This window comes from Ochotona curzoniae, unplaced genomic scaffold, assembly GCF_017591425.1.
Source record: "Ochotona curzoniae isolate NIBS_2020 unplaced genomic scaffold, NIBS_Ocur_1.0 contig_4148, whole genome shotgun sequence".
NCBI classification, from domain to species: Eukaryota; Metazoa; Chordata; class Mammalia; order Lagomorpha; family Ochotonidae; genus Ochotona; species Ochotona curzoniae.
Genome location: NW_024466146.1, coordinates 4,167,042 through 4,187,458, shown reverse-complemented (window position 1 = coordinate 4,187,458; position 20,417 = coordinate 4,167,042). Strand labels below are relative to the sequence as shown.

The window sequence follows — 20,417 nt, the reverse complement described above, 5'->3', positions numbered from 1 at the left end:
CAGTGTGTACTCACCAAACACCTGCTAACTTCCAGACCCTATGCGAGGCATTGGGGTGTAACGATGCACAGAAAATTGTCATTGTTTTATTTTTTTAAGATTTACTTATTTTTTATTGGAAAATCATATTTATACAGAGAGGAGAAACAGACAGAAACATCTTACATTCGATGGTTCACTCCACAAGTGGCCACAACAGTTGGCACTGAGCTGATCTGAAGCCAGAAGTCTCTTCCGGTTCTCCCATGTGGGTGCAGGGTCCCAAGGTTTTGGGCCATCCTCAACTGCTTTCCCAGGCCACAAGCAGGAAGCTAGATGGGAAGCAAGGCTGCCAGGATTAGAACCGGCACCCATATGGGATCCCAGCACATTCAATGCAAGGAGTTTAGTGGCTAGGCTACTGCGCAGGGCCCCAAACTGTTGGTTCTTTTACGTGTTCTTTCTCTAGGGTGGGAGATTACTGAACAGCCATTTAAGTAGAAGGTGCTGAATACCCAAACAGAGAAGCACAAGAGGTTCCTCACTGGACGTACCATGTCCTCAATCTTTGGGAATCTACCTGTGGTAACCAGGGATGGCCAAGGAGGGGGACCAGTTTGTAAATCTGTTGCTGATATACTAGGCTGCTTTAAGGTTTGGTAGGACCAGAGGAACTGGGTGTGCCTGAGTAGGTCTCCTGCTTCCTTCCTTTGTTTCCTTTTTTTAAAGACTTATTTTTATTGAAAGGCAGTTAGGGGTATCACAGTAAGCTAAGCTTCTACCTTTGGCACTGGCATTCCATGTGAGAAACCTGGAAGTGGCTCCTGGCTCCTGGCTTCAGATGGACCCAGCACCAGCCTTTGCAACCATTTGGGGAGTGAACCAGCAGATGGATGATTTTTCTCTATCTCTGTTTTTCCCATTCTCTGTGTAACTCTGCCTATCAAATAAAAGCAATGGAGGATGGCACAAATCCCTGCACCTGCGTGAGAGAACCTGGAAGAAACTAGCTCCTAGTTTTGGATCGTCACAGCTCCAGCCGTGGCAGCCACTTGGGGAGTGAATCAGTGGAAGGCAGATCTTCCTGTCTGTCTCTCCTCCTCTGTATGTCTGACTTTCCAATATAAATAAAATAAATCGTTAAAAAAAAAAAAAAAGACAGAGTGACACACACAGAGAGAAAAAAGGAAAGAGTAAGAAAACCATCTGCTGGTTAACTTCACAAATGGCTGAAGTAGCCAGGACTGGGAGCCTGGCACTGACTGCTGGTTTCCCACATGCGTGACAGGGGCCCAAGCACTCGAGCCATCGCTTTCTGTTTTCCAATCCCATGAGCAGGGAGCTGCCTTCACATGCTGCAGTATCATGGCCACTCTAGTCACTTCTTTTGAATGCATAGATTATTAATCTTCTAAGGGCCTAAAATTACTATTAATATCCTCCAAAGCTACAGGAAAAACAATGGACTTTTAATTGAGCTCAATTAATAAATATTTTCCATGTGGCTTTTGGAATAGAGAAAAATGAATTAAAGCAAATTTAGCATTTATTAGAGAAAGAGCATGTGTGCCTATGTGCTGGTTTATTCCTTAAATGGGCACAATGTCTCGGGCTCTAGGGCCAAAGCTGGGAGTCAGAAAATTAATCTAGGTTTCCTGTGCAGGTGTGTGTGGGATGGAGCAGCAACCCAATGACATGAGCCTTCACTGCTGCTGTCCAGTGTCTGTACTGGCAGGGAGCTGCAATCAAACCCAGTTATTCTGATGTGGATATGGGTGTCCTAACCGGCATCTGTAATCACTAGTTTAAGTGTTGGCTTTAGTGCAGCTGAAAATGTAGAAAATTGCTTCACAAGTACTATGTGGGGTGCTGGCGTTGTGGTGCCTCAAATTAAACCACTGCTTCTGAGGCATATAACTCCAGTATCACATATTGGGTCTCTGATTTAAGTCCCAGCTGCTCTGCTTCAGGTCCCACTGCCTGCTGAAGTGCCTGGGAAGGAGGGAAGTGATGGCTGAAACATTTGGGCCCCGGCCACCCACTTGGGAGACCAAGCTTTGACCTGGACTAGCCCTGACCCGCTGTGGCCTTTATGGGAGTAAAACAACAGATGAAAGATATCTTTCTCTTTCCTCCCCTCCCTCTTTGCTATGTTCTACCTGCCTCCCTCCCTCCCTCTCTCTGTTAACTCTGCCTTTCAGATAAATAAACCTTTAAAAAAATTAAAACAGATTTTTTTTAATAAGTGTTATGAAATATAGTAAGTATGCCTTACGATTTTTATTTTTCTTCATGGTGTATTTAAAAGATAGCTCTGGTTAATGGTGGCAGAGTTGTAGCATTTCTATTTTCCCTTCTGTAAGGCAGTTTGAAAATAAAGAGAAAGAGAAACAAAAGAAATAGAGTGTTTGATAACTTATCAAACCTTGTAAGCAAAATATATAAATTCCTGCTATTCAGTGCTGTGAAAGTTGAGAGAACAACTTCCTTGACTGGGCAGTGTCCTCCGAAGCAGTTGACACACCCTGAGGCCCAAACCAATAACCCCCATGCTTGGAATGACAAAGGTGGGTGTGTGGGGCGGGCTTCCTGAGTGACAGGAGAGGTGGGGCTAAGTTCAAATCCTGGCAGTGCGTCCTACTGGTCTGTACAAGAACTTCAGAGAAGGGGAGAAGGCCAGTAGCAAGCAGCCTAGTAGAACTCTTCTTGGTCAGTTGAAAAGAAAGCATAAATTATCATCCATCCACTGCCAAATCTATGCCATGTGGACCTCTGTGAATTAAGAAGAATAGTCCACCATGAAATTAAGGCTCAACGGATGATGTTACATTGTGTGAAGCAGCAGAGCAAGTGCAAAGTTGTGAACAAGTACTTCCTGTGGTGGGAGGTAGCCCTTCTGATACAGGAGTGTGAGGATGAGATGTCAAAGCTTAAATAGATACGTGAAGGGTCTCTGGCTAAATCCTCACTTTGCAAGTGCTGGGATCCATGTGGGCCCTGGTTCATGTCCTGGCTGCTCCACTTTGCTTCCAGCCCCCTGCTTGTGGCCTGGGAAAGCAATAAAGGATGGCCCAAAGCCTTGGGACCCTCCTTGCACTCACGTGGGAGACCCGGTAGAAACTCCTGGTTCCTGATTTGGAACAGCTCAGCTCCAGCTATTTTGACCAACTGGGGAGTGAACCAGAAGATGGAAGATCTTTCTCTTTGTCTCTTCTCTCTGTAAATCTGACTTGCCAGTAAAAAATAAAATCCTAAAAATGTAGATGAAAAGACAACAGGAAGACAAAGAATGAACTGGCAGAACCAGAGTAGATAGTGAAAAAAAAGACAGTCATTATCAAATAAAGATCATTTTCTTTTAAAAAAAATACTGAAGGTTTATTGATTGTTTTTATTGGGAGACTATGATGAAGTTACTAGCTCCTGGCTTTGGATTGCTACAGTCCTGATTATTGTGATCATTTGGGGAGTGAGTAGAGGTCTCTCTTTTTTTTGTCTATCTGTATTTGGTTGCTCTGTCATTTAAATAATTCTGTCTTTAAGAATTGTTACAAATTATAGCAAAGTGAAAATTACATAAGGAAAAATACCTGAGGGTGGGTAGGTATGGAAAGTTTTCTCATTGCTCATAATAAGAGGAAATCTTGAAACATGAATGACCAATACAGAGAAATTGGGAATTGAGATGAAATATTTGTCGTGTTACATGACCGTGTGGCCATCGGTGACATGCTGCTTGGTGATTCCGTTGCCCTGTGAGCTTGCAGCCATCTTTGTATGAGTATGAACTTTGATGTTCACATAATGACGGAATTGCCTAATGACACATTTCTCAGAAACACTCCAAGTAAAAACAATATAAATTGGACCAACTCACTTATTAAAACAAAATGACTTTCAGATTGGAGTAACAGTTGAAACTCCGTAAGAGATGTGTCTGAATAGGGACTAGCAAATACTTTCTAAGTATTTGAGGCTTTGTGGCATGCAGTTCTGTTGTGACTACGCTGCTCTGTGTTAGGAAGTCATTGCAAGAATGCAGCCACGGGCAGGATGTAATGAATGAGTGCGGCTGTGTAATAATAAAGCGTTCGCTTACGAAATACAACAAACCTGTAAGTCATAGTTTCCCGGTCTATGGTTTTTGTGTGAGTTTGTTTGAAGTGGTAACTTTTATGTTGTATGTATTATAAACTGTGGTTTAAAACTTAGTGCCTCTGTAAAATTCAGAGCAAAAGTAAGGGGCAAAAACACAATGGGAAACTTCAAAAAGATATTTGTAAAGCAGAGTGATAGACAGTACACCTGTCCAGTGGTTCACTACCCAAATTGCCACAACTGGCAGGTCTGAACCAAGTTGAAGAAATCAAGAGCTTTGTCTGGGTCTCCCACATGAGCGATGGACATCATCTTCTGCCTTCTCAGGGGCTCTAGCAGGGAGCTGGATCAGAAGCAGAGCAGCCAGAATTCCAACCAGTACTCCACTGTGTGATGGAGACATCCCAAACAGTGTCAGCCCACTGTGCCATGTGCTGGCCCTGTTGTGCCGGTTTTTTGAAACCCCCAGATAAGCATCAAGTCTGAAGTCGGTGCTGAGGCAAAAAGGTGGTTTATTCAGGTTAGCCTAGGTAACCCAGCGACCTCCCCCAGCCCAGCATGGCTGGGCGGGGGAGGGGCAGCCGCAGCTGAGGCTGCAAAGATCCACAAGGAGGACAAAAGAAGCGCGAGCCAGAAGAGCCCAGGGAGCCCAAGCCCCCCAGTTCTTAAACATTTCAGGCTATTAATTATACAGTCATGACTTAGTAGGCTTCTATTGGTGTGTTTGAAATAAGCAACTTTCAAAAAGTACAAATTGATAAGCTATTGGGCTGTGAATCTTATCAAACACCAGGTACCTCCTTCCTGAGGAGTGGTCTGCCTACGTGACCTGCCAGGTGTCCTGCCGGGTGTCACGTAGGCTATCAGGCCTGAGGTTCACACAGCCCCCAGCCAAGTCATTAAGGCAGAATCAAAAAAGGCAGAAAACGCCTAGGTTCTTCAGCCCCATGATTGACAGTTTCAAACCATAAAAGCCGATAGTCCAGGGGGCCTTTGCAGTGGTATAATAAGTTAATCCTTGGCCTGCAAGTGCCAGCATTTCAGGCTGCTCTGCTTCTGATTCAGCTCCCTGCTTGAATCCTGGGAAAGTAGACCAAACGGCCAAAAGCCTTGGGAACCTGCGCTTACATGAAAGACCCGAAAGAAGCTTCTGGCTCCTGCCTTGGAATAGGAGCATCTCCCACCACTGTGGCCAATGAGGAGTGAGCCAGCAGATGGAAGGCCTCTCTGTCTCCCCTTCTCTCTGTAGATCTGTCTTTTAAATAAAATTGTAAAAATTCCTTTTTAAAAAAAGTTTCTTTTAAAAAGAAGTGTTTATGTCTGACAAGGTTAAATTTCAGACAAAACTCAGATGCCAGTAACAGCCAAGATTGGGTCTGGGTAAAACCAGGAGCCTGAACATCCATCTGGGTCTCCCATGTGAACAGCAAGAATCCATCTACTGCCCTTTATGGTGAATTATCAGAGGTGGGGCTTAATCCAGCACTCTAATATGAGATGCAGCATCCCAAGCAGCAAGTTGTAACACAGTGCCCACATTGTAATTATAGTAGAGAATTTTGACTAGACTCATCTAACCCCTGACAGAGCAAGCAGATAAAATAAGAAATGACATGACATTAACAATATCATGTACTATATAATAAGCAACATGCCTTAGGAACAATAAATAATGTTTTTTTTTCAAGAGTACCTATTAGGAAGAAAGAAGAAAATCTCAGCCAAATCTAAAAAACAAGAGATTTGTGCAGATTATGCTTCATTCTGATCTGGGATGCAGTGTCCGAGGCAGCATTGCACCACAGGGTCTGTACCTGAATAGGGTCTCAAATCAAATGAGAACTTAAAAAAACAAAATTTAGGGGCTAGTGTTCATCAGAGTAGTAAAGTTACTGCTTGGAATGCCTATGTCCCGTCTGAGTCCCAGTTGCTCTGCTCCCCTGCAGGGCCCTGTTACTGTGCGTGCTAGATGCGGCAGCTGGTGGGTGACTTGGCAGTCTTAGGTAGGTAGATAGGTAGATAGATAGCAACTGCTTTTACTTTATATTATTCAAGAGCATAGTAAAGGGCATTTAAAAAAAATAGTGGAGCAGCTGGGGCACATACTGGCACCTATATTGTATCTTGGTGCTTGGATGCTTGAGCCGTTATGTCAGCCCTAAAATCTGCCTTTCAAAAAAAAAATCTTAGTTTTTAATAAAGAAGGTAAAATACTTCTTAAAGGCAATTCAAATTCTCAACCTCTTTCATTGGAAGACAAATGTAGTAATATTTGTGGTTAATTACTTCCATGTATCCAGTGCCTGCCATGTACTAGGCATGAAACTTGGTGTATTATATACTTCGTATCATTTGATCTTTGGAGCAACCTGATGATAACAGGGCTGCTGTTATTATCCCTGTCTTGCAGGCAAGAAAACTGGTTCTGAGAGGTTAAATGATTTATCCAACGTAGCACAAGCTGATCTTCAGCAATATGGGTGACTTTGGAAGTGAGGGAGAGGGTAGGCTTTACTTGCTCCTCTCACTGAGATTCTAACTTACAAAATAGAAGAGTATAGTGTTAGAGATAATGAGTATTGTGTAATTTCTTCCTTCTTGTTTCTTATCGACTCTCTAAAAGATGCATAACCATTTTTGCCGCCCTACTTTGTGCTAAAATGGGTAACATGTAGCACAGAGCACTTAAAAAAGAGTGGTGTAAATGTGGTCAGGTGACTAGTCTTTGGATTTAAGGTTAGAGTTGGGTAAGACATGGGAAAATAACTTTTTTTTAAAAGCAGGAGTTTGTTCTATTTTGTGTTTAGTAGAAACATTGTTATGAATTGCTAAATACTCCACGAACATACCAAAAAATGTGGACTTTCTGAAGGATATTTAGGCTTACAGTTTATTCCTTTGGCATTGGGTAGGGATTTGAACTCTGAAAATAGGTACGGCATACACGTCAATGATACTATAAAAAGAGCTTCCACCTATCACAGTCATTTGGTGGGACAGTCCTGCAGGTTTGAGAAATAACTTTAATTGAGGGGAGAAGGTAAGTTAATATTTTATATTGACTTATATTTTCCTATTTGACCACATTATTGGGATCTTGGATTGCACTGAAGAATCCATCACATTAGCAAGGGTGATGTCATGGTATTCTATTTCCTGGGAGCTTAGCTTCATGTTATTTCCGTTTGTTAACTAGGCCTTTTGATATTTTCGTAGACAATCTGCTTCATCTTGATTCTGCAGCATTCCAAACTGTGGTATCCTTGGGGTTCTCTTAAGATTGCTATGATGCGGAAGATTTAAAATCAGGTATGACTGTGGGGCCCGAAGTCCCTCAGGGAAATTCTCAATTTAAGTATCCCTCATACTCTGATTTATCATTTGGATTTTTTTTTTGTGGCGTCCTTCTAGCTGATGTTCACAAGGAATAGAGTCACGTGATGTATGAAGGGAAACATATACACTTCTCTGAGGTTGACAATAAGCCCTTGTGCTCATATAGCCCCAAACTGTGCAAGCAGCGGCGACTCAACGGCTACGCTTTCTGTATCAGACACGTTCTGGAGGACAAAACTGCCCCCTTCAAGCAATGTGAATATGTGGCAAAGTATAACAGCCAGCGCTGCACCAACCCCATTCCTAAATCAGAGGATCGTAGGTAAGAGCTAATAACCGCACTCAATCCTGGGTTTAATTTGGTGAGCTTGTACTTGTACCATTTCTGGTCTTTCCATGTCTTTCTAGTGGTGGGTTAATATGTTGAGTTCAGTAAATTTTAGAATGCTTCTAAAGATGAAAAATGGAATTTTTTTACAAAAAATAGTAATAAATTTGGAGAATTATTTGAAAAAAATTGAATGTTTTCTTTTGATGATTTCCTAGACTTAGAAGTGTAGAATTATTTAAAACACACACACATCACCCCTCCCTGCCTCTCATTGTTGTTCCTTGAAGTACTGCTACTGGGTTATTTGGTTTAATGTCTGACTTGTCACCAGCTTAAATGAGAAATATTATAGGAACTAATTAGGTGTTGTGACGGATGATAATACTTTTGAGGGTCTTAAATCTGTCCCTGAACAATAGAGCATCAAATATATTACTTGAATCATTCAGAGGATTGACCAGATTTCTAAGCAACATTTGGCGTTGTTTCATAATCTTGCTTTTTTGATAAAGAATTCCAAAGAGTATGTTTATCATAATTTAGAAACAACAGTCTCACTGTAAGTGTAGGCTATCATTAGAATGATTAATTTATGTTTACGGAATATTATGGAAAAATGTTGATATGTTTTTACATTGGCAATTTGTCATCATATTTCTGGGGGACTTAAGTCTTGGTTCTATAAGCTCATGTCACTCTTTCAAGTCTCCAGAAACCCTGCTGATCATTGCAGGATGTCAAAGAGGTAAATCGTGGTTTTCCAAGTTTCACATACTTGTTAGCTTGAAATAGGAAATGTAAACTTTTACGTCTGTCTTAAAACACATGTAGCCTTCATCATGTTCCTATAAATAAGCGAAATGCTACTTGCATAGTTTGATCGGCAAAGAATTATGTGTTTTGTATGTTATATTAAGCATTTCTAACACTTTTGGTGTGAAATAATTTTGCTGGTAGAGTTCCTACCAAAACGAGTGTAATGTGGTGATTTGGGAATACTCTTAACTTAGAATTTCTAATGAGTACCAAACGCTTCGAATTACAAAGCCTGAAAGTTAACAACAGCTGCTTAGTGAGGCAAGGAATAAAATTTTAATCTCAGGTAAGACTGGACTAGGATAAACATATCTGTCCAGTTGGTGTGAGCAGACCAAAAATGGTAGTGCCTTACCCCTCCCTGTTGTTAACCGTAAGAATGGATGAACGTAGGTGAATTTTCTAGTTCATGCTCCACTGTAAACACACCTCTGGCGTTTTCTCTTGAATTCAGTGTATCACTGCTGCAGTTGTGGACCTTGGGCTTTGAGCATTTGATGCAAAGCAAGGAGTTACCTTAGTAGTTGGCAGCAAGATTGACATGAATTCCGTAATTCTCGAGAATGAATTCTCCATGGTCTGTGTCTTCATCTTTGTGTTCAAAATAGTGTTCCTGTTGCAGAACAAGATGTGAAGGGAAAGGATCTCTGTCTCTCATATCAGAAAGTGTTTTGCCTCCTGAGCACCAAGTTATATATTGTTTTCCACAACTGGTTCATGAGCCTATGGATGAAATGTTATCAATATTTCTGCAGTTATTAGCATTATTTGAAAACAGGTTAAAGTGGCCATTAGGAAGAGGTAGTATTCTTTTGTTACCTCAAGAAATCCAGATTGAATTCATGTACTAGTATGTCTAAACCTGTGCTTAAAGGTTAATAGCTACAACTATACTACATGATGTGTTATAGAGAAGAATAACACCCGTTTGAAAATAAGCTTTCATCATTGTCAGCACTGTTACCTCTGGACCTCTGGATGGGACATAGTTTTAGGTATTGTTTTAGGAAACAAGTTCTCTAAAGCTTTTAATTCACCAAGTTAGAGCTTCTGGTTTCTAACTTACCTGGTGTACATTATAGATACTAATTCATGCATGTCCGCATTTTTAAAATAGAGTAATGTTTAACTCCACGGAAGGTAGTGCTGCTAAAGTTCATTTTTTGGGTACAATTACATGGTGGGGAGATAAGGCTTATCACTGTGCCCTTGTTTCACAGAAATAAGCAGTTTTGTTTGGTTATTTTATATAATATTTTAAATTTATGGTTATATATAATTCACATCTATCTGCCAAGGAATTTTCTTATTCCTTGTACATTTATTCTTTTTCCAAACAGCTTAATTAAGATGACTCACATACCATACAATTTATCCACTTAAAGTATGCATTCACTATTTTTTACCATTCTACATGATTGTACAGCAATCTAATTTTAGGACGTTTTCATTCTCCCAATAGAAACTGTGCCCTCTGGCAGTTGCCCTTCTATATAATTGTCATAATGCAAACTTAATCATATTTGTTTATTGTTTAAGGAGATTTATTTGAAAGAGTTATAGAAGGAGAGCAAGAAGGGAAGAGAGAGAATAAGAATGAATATCTCCCATAAGCTAGTTCATTCTGCAGATGGCTGCAGTGGTCAATGCTGGACCAAACTAAAACCAAGCGCTTCATCTGTATCTCCCACATGGGTGCAGGGTGATGCAACCCCCTGGACCATCTTCTGCTGCTTTCCCAGGCCTTTAGCAGGCTGCTGTATTGGGAGCGGAACAGCTAAGACATGAACTGGCACCTGTGTGGGGTGTCAGTGTCACAGGCAGTGGCCGTACCTAGCCTCTGCTGTTTACTAGCTAAGCAAGCTTTACCCATTCTTGTTAGGAAGTGTTTCTCCTTTTAGAAGGTTTCTGGAGTTGTGATACGTGACCCGGTAACTGGCCTACGGAAGGTTAAGGAGGCCTGCATGTGCAGATTGGCTTCAGCTCTGTTCCTTATGCAGCCTTGTGTTCCAGCGGGCCTAGGCACATGGAAACCGTTTGCTTTTCATTACATTTTTTTCCTGTTTCTGGGGAACTTCCTGGTGAGTGCGATCGTTCCCAATACCCCTTTCCTCATCAGCCACAGCTAAGCTTTGTATATCTACTCTGTTTCATTTTTTGCTTAGTAGTTCATTATAATAAATAAACTTCTCCAACAGCCTTATTTCTTTTTTTTTAAGCTTAATTTATTTTTTTTTAAAAAGCTTTTTTAAAAAATTTAATTAATTACATATTGCATTATGTGATACAGTTTTATAGGCACTGGGATTCCCCCTACCCCTTCCCAAACCCTTGCCCCATGGTGGATTCCTCCACCATGTTGCATAACCACAGTGCAAGTTCAGTTGAGATTCCTTCATTGCCAGCATATACCTAGCATAGAGTCAGGCATCTTAGTGTCCAGATAAGTTCAACGGCTACTTAGGGAGACCTTTTCTGGTCTGAAGGTAGAGCCAGCAGAGTATCATCCTGATCAATTAAAAGCTCCAACATGACATCAGCAACAATTTATAATGTTATGGAATTAATTGACATAGTATTGAGTAACCAATATGTTAAAAATAAATGCAAGATCTTAACCAAATCCTATGACTACTTCATTGACATTTCAATTTTAGTTTATATACAACGGGTTCTATACATCTTAAAATAGCTATAGATTACTGTTCAGCTGTCTTGTGTCTATTTTCATTATAATATTTAGCCTTTTATAGCATTGAAGCATAATTTTGCTGAACCTGGCTATTTCTCGGGTAGTCTAGACTGGCTTATAACTCCAACAAGACATATGTCAAGAGTTTAGTTGCAGAACAGTTTTAGGAGGAGTGTACAGAGAAATCCTCAATGTCCTAGTGAGGAGTAACTAATATTTCACGTCTTCCTCACACCTTCTAGGGTGATGGAAGATTTCTCTGCTCTCCCACCCCGTTACGGAATTACATAGGCAATTAAAAGTATATTAGGTTTTACAATTCTTTGATGTAGATCATAAGCAGTCTGACTCACATTGATTGTTGGTTCGTTGGTTACTTCACGATATCTGATTGCATGTGGGATAGGCTGTTAGAGGTTGAGATAATATTACATTTTATAGGTACCATTTTTCATATTGACATCATTTCATCTTAAATTAAGGCAAACATGTGGTATCTAACCTTTTGGGATTGGCTCATTTCCCTTAGCATTATGGTTTCCAGTTGGGCCCATTTGGCCACAAAGAACTGCATTTTGTTTGTTTTAATAGCTGAGTAGTATTCCATGGAGTAGATGAACCATAGCTTTCTTATCCAGTCTTCTGCTGATGGGCATTTTGGTTGCTTCCATGATTTTGCAATTACTGATTGTGCTGCTATGAACATAGGGGTGCATGTTGGTTTCTTGTGTAACAGGTGTTTTGGATATATTCCTAGGAGTGCTATTGCTGGATCATATGGTATGCAGATTTTGAGTTGTTTGAGTGTTCTCCATACTGATTTCCATAGAGGCCAACAGCCTTATTTCTGAAGAAGCCAGCAAAATTCCTCCCTGTCGTTTTCTCTCTTATGGGTGTGCATAAAGCATACGTAACATGCTTCAAGATTATGTTGTAAGACATTTGTGAATCTACATATATTTGTTTCCCCTTAAGAGAGTTCTATGTGATCCTTCAGACTCTCGATGTGTCACTTTGTGTGCTATCAAAGAGGCTGACAGACCACAGGAGCGGCAGTAGCTGAGCCTCTGATCAGGGTCTCTCACCAGCTCAGGACTTGATGCTGTTGTCCATGACCGCAATTGTGCAGCTCCCAGTAACCCTGAGGTGGTTAGTTGAGATGCTGAGGGGCAGTTGTATATTTGGGTATACACCATCTTTAACATAGTTAGAATTTGCATTTTATAACATGTAGTTTTATATTCTACTTTTCCTGATATGTATCATGAACATTTCCCCTGTGTGTGTTTTTAAAGGTACTGCAACAGCCACTTGCAGGTACTTGGCTTTATCCCGAAAAAAGAGAGGAAGAAAAAGAATGATCCTATAGATGAGGTGAAGGTCAGGCACCAGATGGATACGATGGCCTTTAGCCTGACAGTGCCCACGCTGGCCCTGAAGATGCCCAACGGACTGGATGGAATGTCCCTCTCTCCACCTGGGGCCAGGGTCCCCCTCCATTACCTGGACACTGAGTTGGAAGACCCTTTTGCTTTCAACGAGGAAGATGATGACCTAAAGAAAGGGGCAACAGTGAGAAAGAAGTTGCAGAGCAAGTTGGCCCAGAATCGGCAGCGCCAGAGAGAGACCGAGATTTTGAAAGTTCGGCAAGAGCACTTTAGTCCCCCACCTGCACCTTCACAGCAGCAGCCTCCGCAGCAGCACTCCCACCTGTCACCTTTATCCACTTCTTTGAAACCTCCAGCGCCACCGCAGGGTTCAGTCTGCAAGTCACCTCAACCTCAGAACACCAGCCTACCAGTGCAGGGAGTGGCACCCACCACACACACTATAGCACAAACAAGGCAGTTGTCTCACAAGAGGCCTCTGCCCATCCTGCCATCCAGTAGGGCTCCCCTTGTGGACCCACCCAGGACTGACCGGGTCCTCATGAAAGCCACAGCCTTCACTCCACACTTCTCTTGTATAAGTCGACTGCAGAGACTGGTGAAACTGTGCACACAAAAACATCAGTTGGACACTGATCTCTTTCCCCACTTAGGTGAGTTACCTATTATGCCAAATCACACGTGTACAATACAATGAAATGCATTCAGGCACCTGAGGCTTTCCTCCCCTGGCTGCCACCTATGTGCTGGGGGCAGAAGAAACTTTAACTGAGTGGTGCAACAAAAGGTACCGCATTTAGGAAGCACACCATGAAGTGAGTGTGCTAGTGGAGAGAATAACATCTGCAAATAGAAGACAGAAATAGGAATTGAATAAAGCGGTCATACTTTGTTAGCAATAAAAGCAAAGTTAAAGGCAGTTTGATGGCACGCCCCTGCTGTCTAGTACCTGTGTGTCAGGGAGTTTGCCATGTGTCTTGTAGGAACTCGGGATGGTGGACAGTGTGGTTCCTGTCTCCTGGCAGGTGTGCTTTGTAACACTTCCCATCTTAAAAGTTCCCAAGGCGATACCTGTTGGTGATTTAAAAGTGAAACAAATATAGTTAAAAATGTGGCCAAATGTAATTTCTGTTTCTTCTGGATCCTCCATTTATTCAGGTTTTCTATATTTACTGTTATTTTTTTTGGGGGGGGATTGTTTTGTTTTTAAACTGTTAGTTTTTGGGGGTTTATTCTTAACTGTGGTACTAATTCTAACTTGAGCAAGAGTTATTATATAGCATGAAAATATGAAACGAGATCAATGGATATGAATAGCAGAAATAAATAAGTTGTCACTAAGTTGCTGAAAACCTCAATCTGCAAGGCAGGTGAAGAAAGAAATATTAAAAACAACTGGGAATTGCCAGGTGGACAAAAATTATATTCAGTGTTGGTAAAGATATGGTATCTGATAGTAATGCAGCAATAACTATTCATTAGATATTGCCAGCAAATTCACATTATGGACCCATCATGCAGATAAATATTGAAATGTAAGAATATGTGTGCAAGTATAATTATTGCAACAATACTTGCAGCATTTGAAATCTGTAAGCAACTTGCATGAGAGGACATCTGAAGTAAATTATGCTACTACATGTGTGGTTTATGAAGTATCATAGTTAGTAAAAAGAATGGGTGGAGATTGTGGCCCTTGATCGCACTGTGCCCATAATATATTAACAGGTAGAAAGCACTAAAAGGAATTGTATTTAGTTCATTTTGATAAGAATGAGTGAGCAAAGTAGATAAACCAGCAAGAGATATCAGCATATTGATTAAATATGTGAATAGATGTTTGCCTCCTTGGGGTGAGCATAGATACCAGGGTCAACGGAGACACACTCCCAGCTTGTGAGCGCTGACTACCATGGGGAGGGCGGACACAGACAGGCTGTGTTTGATGAGAGGGGGGAGTGGTGTCTTTTTAAGTATAATCTTATGTGAATGGGTCTACCTGTTGCTAAACTGCTTATGACTTGGGATAATAGCAAAAACTTAAGGAAACAGGTAAGCAAAAATAATAAATTGCCAACATCCCCAATCCCACTGTTACCCATTTTTGATACCTGGATATAACCTTTCAGTTTTCTAAAGTTAGGTTCTTTCTCTATTTACTATTTTTTAATTTTTCATAATGTGTTTTGACATTAATTTTTCACATATCGTTTGTTATGGCTAAATTCTGTCTTCAATTTAAGTCATTCCCAGATTATATCATTGTGAACTGCGTACATATGCATCCTTGAGCCAAGTAATTACTCTCACCTCTGTGATTTGCCCTTCAAGTAGATCCCCCACCTTTTTTTTCTTCTTAAGATTTACTTATTTTTATTGGAAAGATAGATTTCCGGAGAGAAGGAGAGACAGAAGTAAAGATCTCCCATCCATTGGTTCACTCACCAAGTGGCCACAACAGCCAAAGTAAGAGCCTGCTTGAGGCCAGGAGCCAGGAACTTTCTTAGTCTCCCACGTGAGTGCAGGGTCCCAAGACTCTGGGCCATTTACTGCTTTTCCAGGACATGAACTAGCATCCATATATCATCCTGGTGCATGCAAGGTGTGGATTTAGCCACTGAGCCATCATGCCAGACCCCAAACAGATTTCTGGAAGTAGAATTACCAATTCCAAGCCTGTGCAGGTTTTGTTTGTTTGTTTAAGATTTTGTTTGATTATTTGAAATTCAGACTTAGAAAGAAGAAAAACAGACAGATGTTTCATCTGCTGGTCTACACATACCACAGAAGCCAGGGTTGGGTCGGGTCAGAGTCAGGTGTTTCATCTGTATCTCCCACATGAGTTCAGGGATCCAAGCACTTGGGTCATCCTTTGGTGCTTTCCTTGGCACATATCAGGAAGCTGGACTGCAAGTGGAGCAGCCAGGATGGCTGTGCTACAGACAGTGGATTAATAGGCTATACTGCAGCCATAGCCCATCCCTTTTTTCTTTCTTTAAGTTTTTGACATTTTGCCAACTTTTTCTTTAGTATTGTTTTGTCGACTTTCCCTTCTGTTTAGTAGTAGGTCTGGATGACATTTTCCCCTATGTCTTTACCAGCCCTGGTTATTGTTGTTATCATTGCCTTTGCAAATTTGATAGAAATTCTGCTTTAATTTATGTATAATTGATCAATGTTTCCCAAAATTCTGGCCTTAGAAATCTTTAAGAATTTTTGAGGATACCATGGGGTTTTTGTATATGATATTGATATCTACTGTGTTAGAAGTTAAAAGGCAAACTTAGAATATATTATTAATTTCAACAGAACCAATAAGTTTGTTATGTGTTAACATTTTCTAATGTTATGAAATGTAATGAAAAACAGCATTGTTTTCCATTGCTTTGCAAATCTCAATATCTGGCTTTGTAAAATAACTAGATTCTCACATCTGCTTCTACATACGGGCAGTTGTTACATTAGTTTTAGTTAGTAGGGTGGAAATACAGCTTACACATATATATTGTATTTTGTTTGAAAAGCAGAGTTAAAGAGAGTGACAGACAGAGGTCTGTCATATTCTAGTTTATTCTTCAAATGATTACAACTGCTGGTTAGGCCAGGCCAAAACTAGGAGCCTAGAGCTCTGTGGGAACATGGGTGTGGGGGCCCAAGCACTTGGGTATCTAATGCTTTCCCAGGAGCATTAGCAAGGAGCTGCATCAAAAAATGTAGCAGCTGAACCCAAACCACATGTTATGGGGTCATTGCAGGTAGTAGCTTTCCTGCCTATACTGCAATACTGGCTCCAACACATTTCATTATACAAAGTTAGAACATCAAATTCATTAATGTTACTTCAACTCTCATAAGTCTCCAGGGGCTTGTGTTACAGTGTGTTCAGCCACCTCCTGCAATGCCCTGTATGGGGAATGGTTCAAATCCTAGCTGTTCATTTCCAGTCTAGCTCCCTGATAATGTGCCCAGCCCTGGTTGCTGGAGCCATTTGGGGAATATACTCGTGGATGGAAGTTTTCTTTCTCTATGCCTTTCAAATAAATAAATACATAAACAAACAAAATTTTAAAACATAGAAAAGTCTTTAGGAAGTTGTCAAGCTCTCAGTGATGAATGAATTCAAGTTTTCTAAAACCTAAACTTTAAAGTGAAATTCTGAAATTTTTTTCATTGGCAGCTGCGCAGCCTTCATTTCAGGAAAATTGACAAATTACCAAAGGCAATGTTTGAGATAAAGTGATGTGGAACAACTTGTTCAGTTCCAATAGAAACAAGCGTTGTGCTTTCCAGTTTGAGTGCATGTGAGTGCACAGGCAACCTTGCATTTGGTTCACTTCCCACATGCCTGCAATGATTGGGCCAAAACTGAAGCCGAGACCTAGTAAACCTGTTTAGACCTCCCATGTGGCAGGGAACCAAATATCTGGACCATCACTGCTGCCTTAGTGGGTGGCTGAAGCATGCTGTTGAACCCAATAAGATGCAGCATCTTAAATACTGAGCCAAAGACACTGCAAGAAAACCATTAAGTTTCTCATAAGCAGCACTTTATACATATTTAGTCAGACTTTTATAGGTTCAAGGATTGGAGATAGAATAAAATAAGCTATCTTTCCTAAATGAATACTTCTTAAATAAAACGTAGTTGGAAAGATGTGGTATGAAGATGCTATAGTTCTACCCATCAATGCTTCTTTTGTTTTGAGAGAGAGAAATACCCAAAGTAGCCATGGACCAAAACCAGGAACACAGGAAGTCAAACCAGCTCTCTTCTTAGGTGAAAGCAGGAACCCGGCCATTAAAACCCCCATTACTTCCTCCTATAGTCTGCACTCATAGCAATCTCAAATCAGGAGTCAAAGCTGGAGCTAGAGTTGGGTATCACACCTGTGCCAGGGTGGAATGTGGGTTTGCTAATTGGCAACTTAACTGCCGGGCCAAACACCTGCCCCCAACCATTGCTTTTGTACCATCTGTATAAATGTCAAAGCAGTATAAAAGGTAAATAATGTCTGTCTTAGTATCATTTGAAAATTATATTGATCTGAAGAGTCCTTGAAACTGTTTCGGGAACCTCTAAAGAACCATGGACCATACATTGGAACCTGCAGTTTTGGATTAATAATGTAGTTGAATGCTTGTTCATATGGTTTTTAGTCATTGTTCTTACGTTTGCCTTTTTACTTCTTCCATCTTTATTGAAATGTTTCTCTTCTGCATCGATTTATAAGAGCTTTGTATACATATTTCTTTTTTTAAAAGATCTGTTTATTTGGAAGATTGACAGGGAGACACAAAAAGAAAAAAGAACTTCCATCTGCTGGTTCACTTCCCCAAATGGCTGCAACAGTTGGGGCTGAGCTAGGTTGAAGCCAGGAGCCGTAAATGCCCCAGTCTTCCACATGGATAGCAGGTGCCTAAGCACTTGGGCCATCTCTGTGTTCCAGGTGGGATAGCAGGAAGAATGCAGGACCAGCCAGGAAGCAGAACACTCCCCTGTGACTTGCTTGCATTACAAGTGGTGTGTTAACCCTGCCGGGCCACTTGCTGAGCCCAAACATATTTCTTGTTTGCTGCAAAACCTCTTCTACTTCTTACCTGAATGCTTTCAAATGTTTATCCTAATGATTTTGGAGTTTTGAAATTATATATATATAATCTAATTATACATATATAATATATATGTATATTTTTAGGATTTTCTATGAGACAAGCTTTTGTTTCATTTTTAAAGTTGTAATTATTAAGAATATATATATATAGTTACATTAAAATTTTTTTCTTCATTCACATTTTAGTCATATATCTGGAACTCGTGTTTTTGAAATGGAGTATTAGCTTTATTTCTTTTTGCAAATATTTGCCTCTAATTCCAATCCTTATGTATATCTTCTGCCAGATTTTTATGATTTCAGTCATTTTGAATGTTGATAAATCTACAACCTTTGAAACCATGAAGTTTTATGTTATGCTGAGGCTAATTTTGATCATTTTTGAGCAAAAACTTAGATATTTTAAAAGTCTAAGCATATTGGAAGCTTGAGATTTTCCAAAAAAACATTCTTTTAGGGAAGCTAGGGAGTGTAATTCACTCTTATAACCAAGCACAATCTGCATCCATGGTCAGCAAAGGATAAGTAAAGACTTATCCTCGTAATTCGCTTTTACAACTGTGTCTGGGCTGGTTCTGTCAGCTAGTTACAGTAAAACTAGTGATAATGAACCCAAGATCAAAGGTTTGTTTTATTGGACAGTGAATATCACAACAAGAGAAACACTTCATCTTTGTTCTTGTAACTCAGAGAAAGTGAAACTGCCTTATAGAAGTCATTATTGAAATGGTTAAGACATGGGTTATGTTCTAATTTTTAAAGGTACTTCAAATTACTTTAAAGGACATCACATTTCAGTGCACTGCAGTTGATACTGTTGTGGTTGCTTTGTTTTTAAATTAATATTTCTTTTAATGACAAGTTTTAAATTATTTATTTATTTGAAAAGTAGAGTGAGAAACAATGACAGGTGAAGGCACTGCCAGCTGCTGGTCAGTGCCCCAAGTGCGGACAATAGTGGCACTTTATCTTGGTCTCCCTTGTGGGTGGCAGGTACCCAGTCACGTGAGCCATTGCTTCTGTCTCCCTGCATGCTCAAAGAAAAAGCAGGAATCTGGATAAGTGTAGCAGGGACTCAGATCCAGGTGTCCAATAGGGTTCACAGGCCTCCTGAGCACGCCGTCTCCACCTGTGCCAAATGCCTGCCACTGTTAATTATTCTAGCTAAGCAAAATTAATTTACTAAAAAAAAGCACACTTTCTTTGTTTGAAAGGTAGAGGTACAGAATACAGAATGAGAGAGAATGAAAATCTTCCATCTGTTAATTCACTGCCCAAACGGCTACAGCAGCTGGAGCTGAGCCCATCAGGAGCTTCCTGTGGGTCTCCCATGTGGGTGCAGCAGCCCAAGGACTTGATCCATCGTCTGCTGCTTTCCCAGGTCATGTGCAGGGAGATGGATGGGAAGTGAAACAGCCAGGACACAAACCAGCACCCATATGTCAGATCTGAAGGGTGGAGGATTAGCCTATTGAGCCACAGCATCAGCCTCAGGGATTTATGACACAGTTTAATAGGCACTGGGTCTCCCTTCCACTCCCCAAGTTCCTTCCCCTCCCCACTGATCTCCCAGTGATTTACTTTTTAAGATGGCTTGACATTTTAGGTGGTCATCTTGAAACCACATCTGGTTTTCATTCTGTGAGTGATAAATGTATTACTTAACTTTAAACACTTGTTGTTTGCATTTTAATGTTTTTATAGTTTGTCCATTGGACACATGTAAATGCATTTAAGCTATAGAAGAAATCCATGCACGCCTTTTTAACTGGGTGTAGGTTCTTCTTAACATAAGTGTGTAATGAGAATGATCTTTTGCCATTTTTTCCCAGTTTTATTTATTCTCTATTATTTACTTGAAAGGCAGAGTTTCAGAAGGAGGTAGGAGGACAGAGAAAAAAGAGAGAGGGAGAAGGAAAGAGAGAGAGAACTTCCATGTGCAAATTCACTCCTGAAATGACTGCAACAACTAGGACTGGGCCAGGCCAAAGTCCAAAGCCTGGACCTCCGTGTGACCACCCTGGAAGTCTCCCATGAGGCTGGCAGAGACCCAACCACTTGGCCATCTTGTGTTTCCTTTCGAGGTGTGTTGGAAGAGACTAGATGGGCGGTGGAATAGCTAGAACTCTACGTGGTAGTGGCTCAACCTTCTCATCTTGCTGGCC

General features: G+C 40.7%; 1 protein-coding gene across 3 annotated transcripts in view; it reads left to right on the top strand.

Moving 5' to 3' along the window:
• INO80D (INO80 complex subunit D) overlaps window positions 1–20,417 on the top strand; it is a 72,465-nt gene that overhangs the window by 11,369 nt on the left and 40,679 nt on the right. For 2 of the 3 annotated variants that reach the window (XM_040984545.1, XM_040984543.1), the window contains exons 2-4: window positions 7,294–7,386; window positions 7,489–7,735; window positions 12,548–13,293. In XM_040984545.1, the coding sequence (XP_040840479.1) occupies window positions 7,518–7,735; window positions 12,548–13,293 (964 nt within the window). In that variant the 5' untranslated portion in view covers window positions 7,294–7,386; window positions 7,489–7,517. Of the gene's footprint in view, window positions 1–7,145; window positions 7,387–7,488; window positions 7,736–12,547; window positions 13,294–20,417 lie in introns of those variants that run through there. The other variant, XM_040984544.1, reaches the window with a different exon arrangement.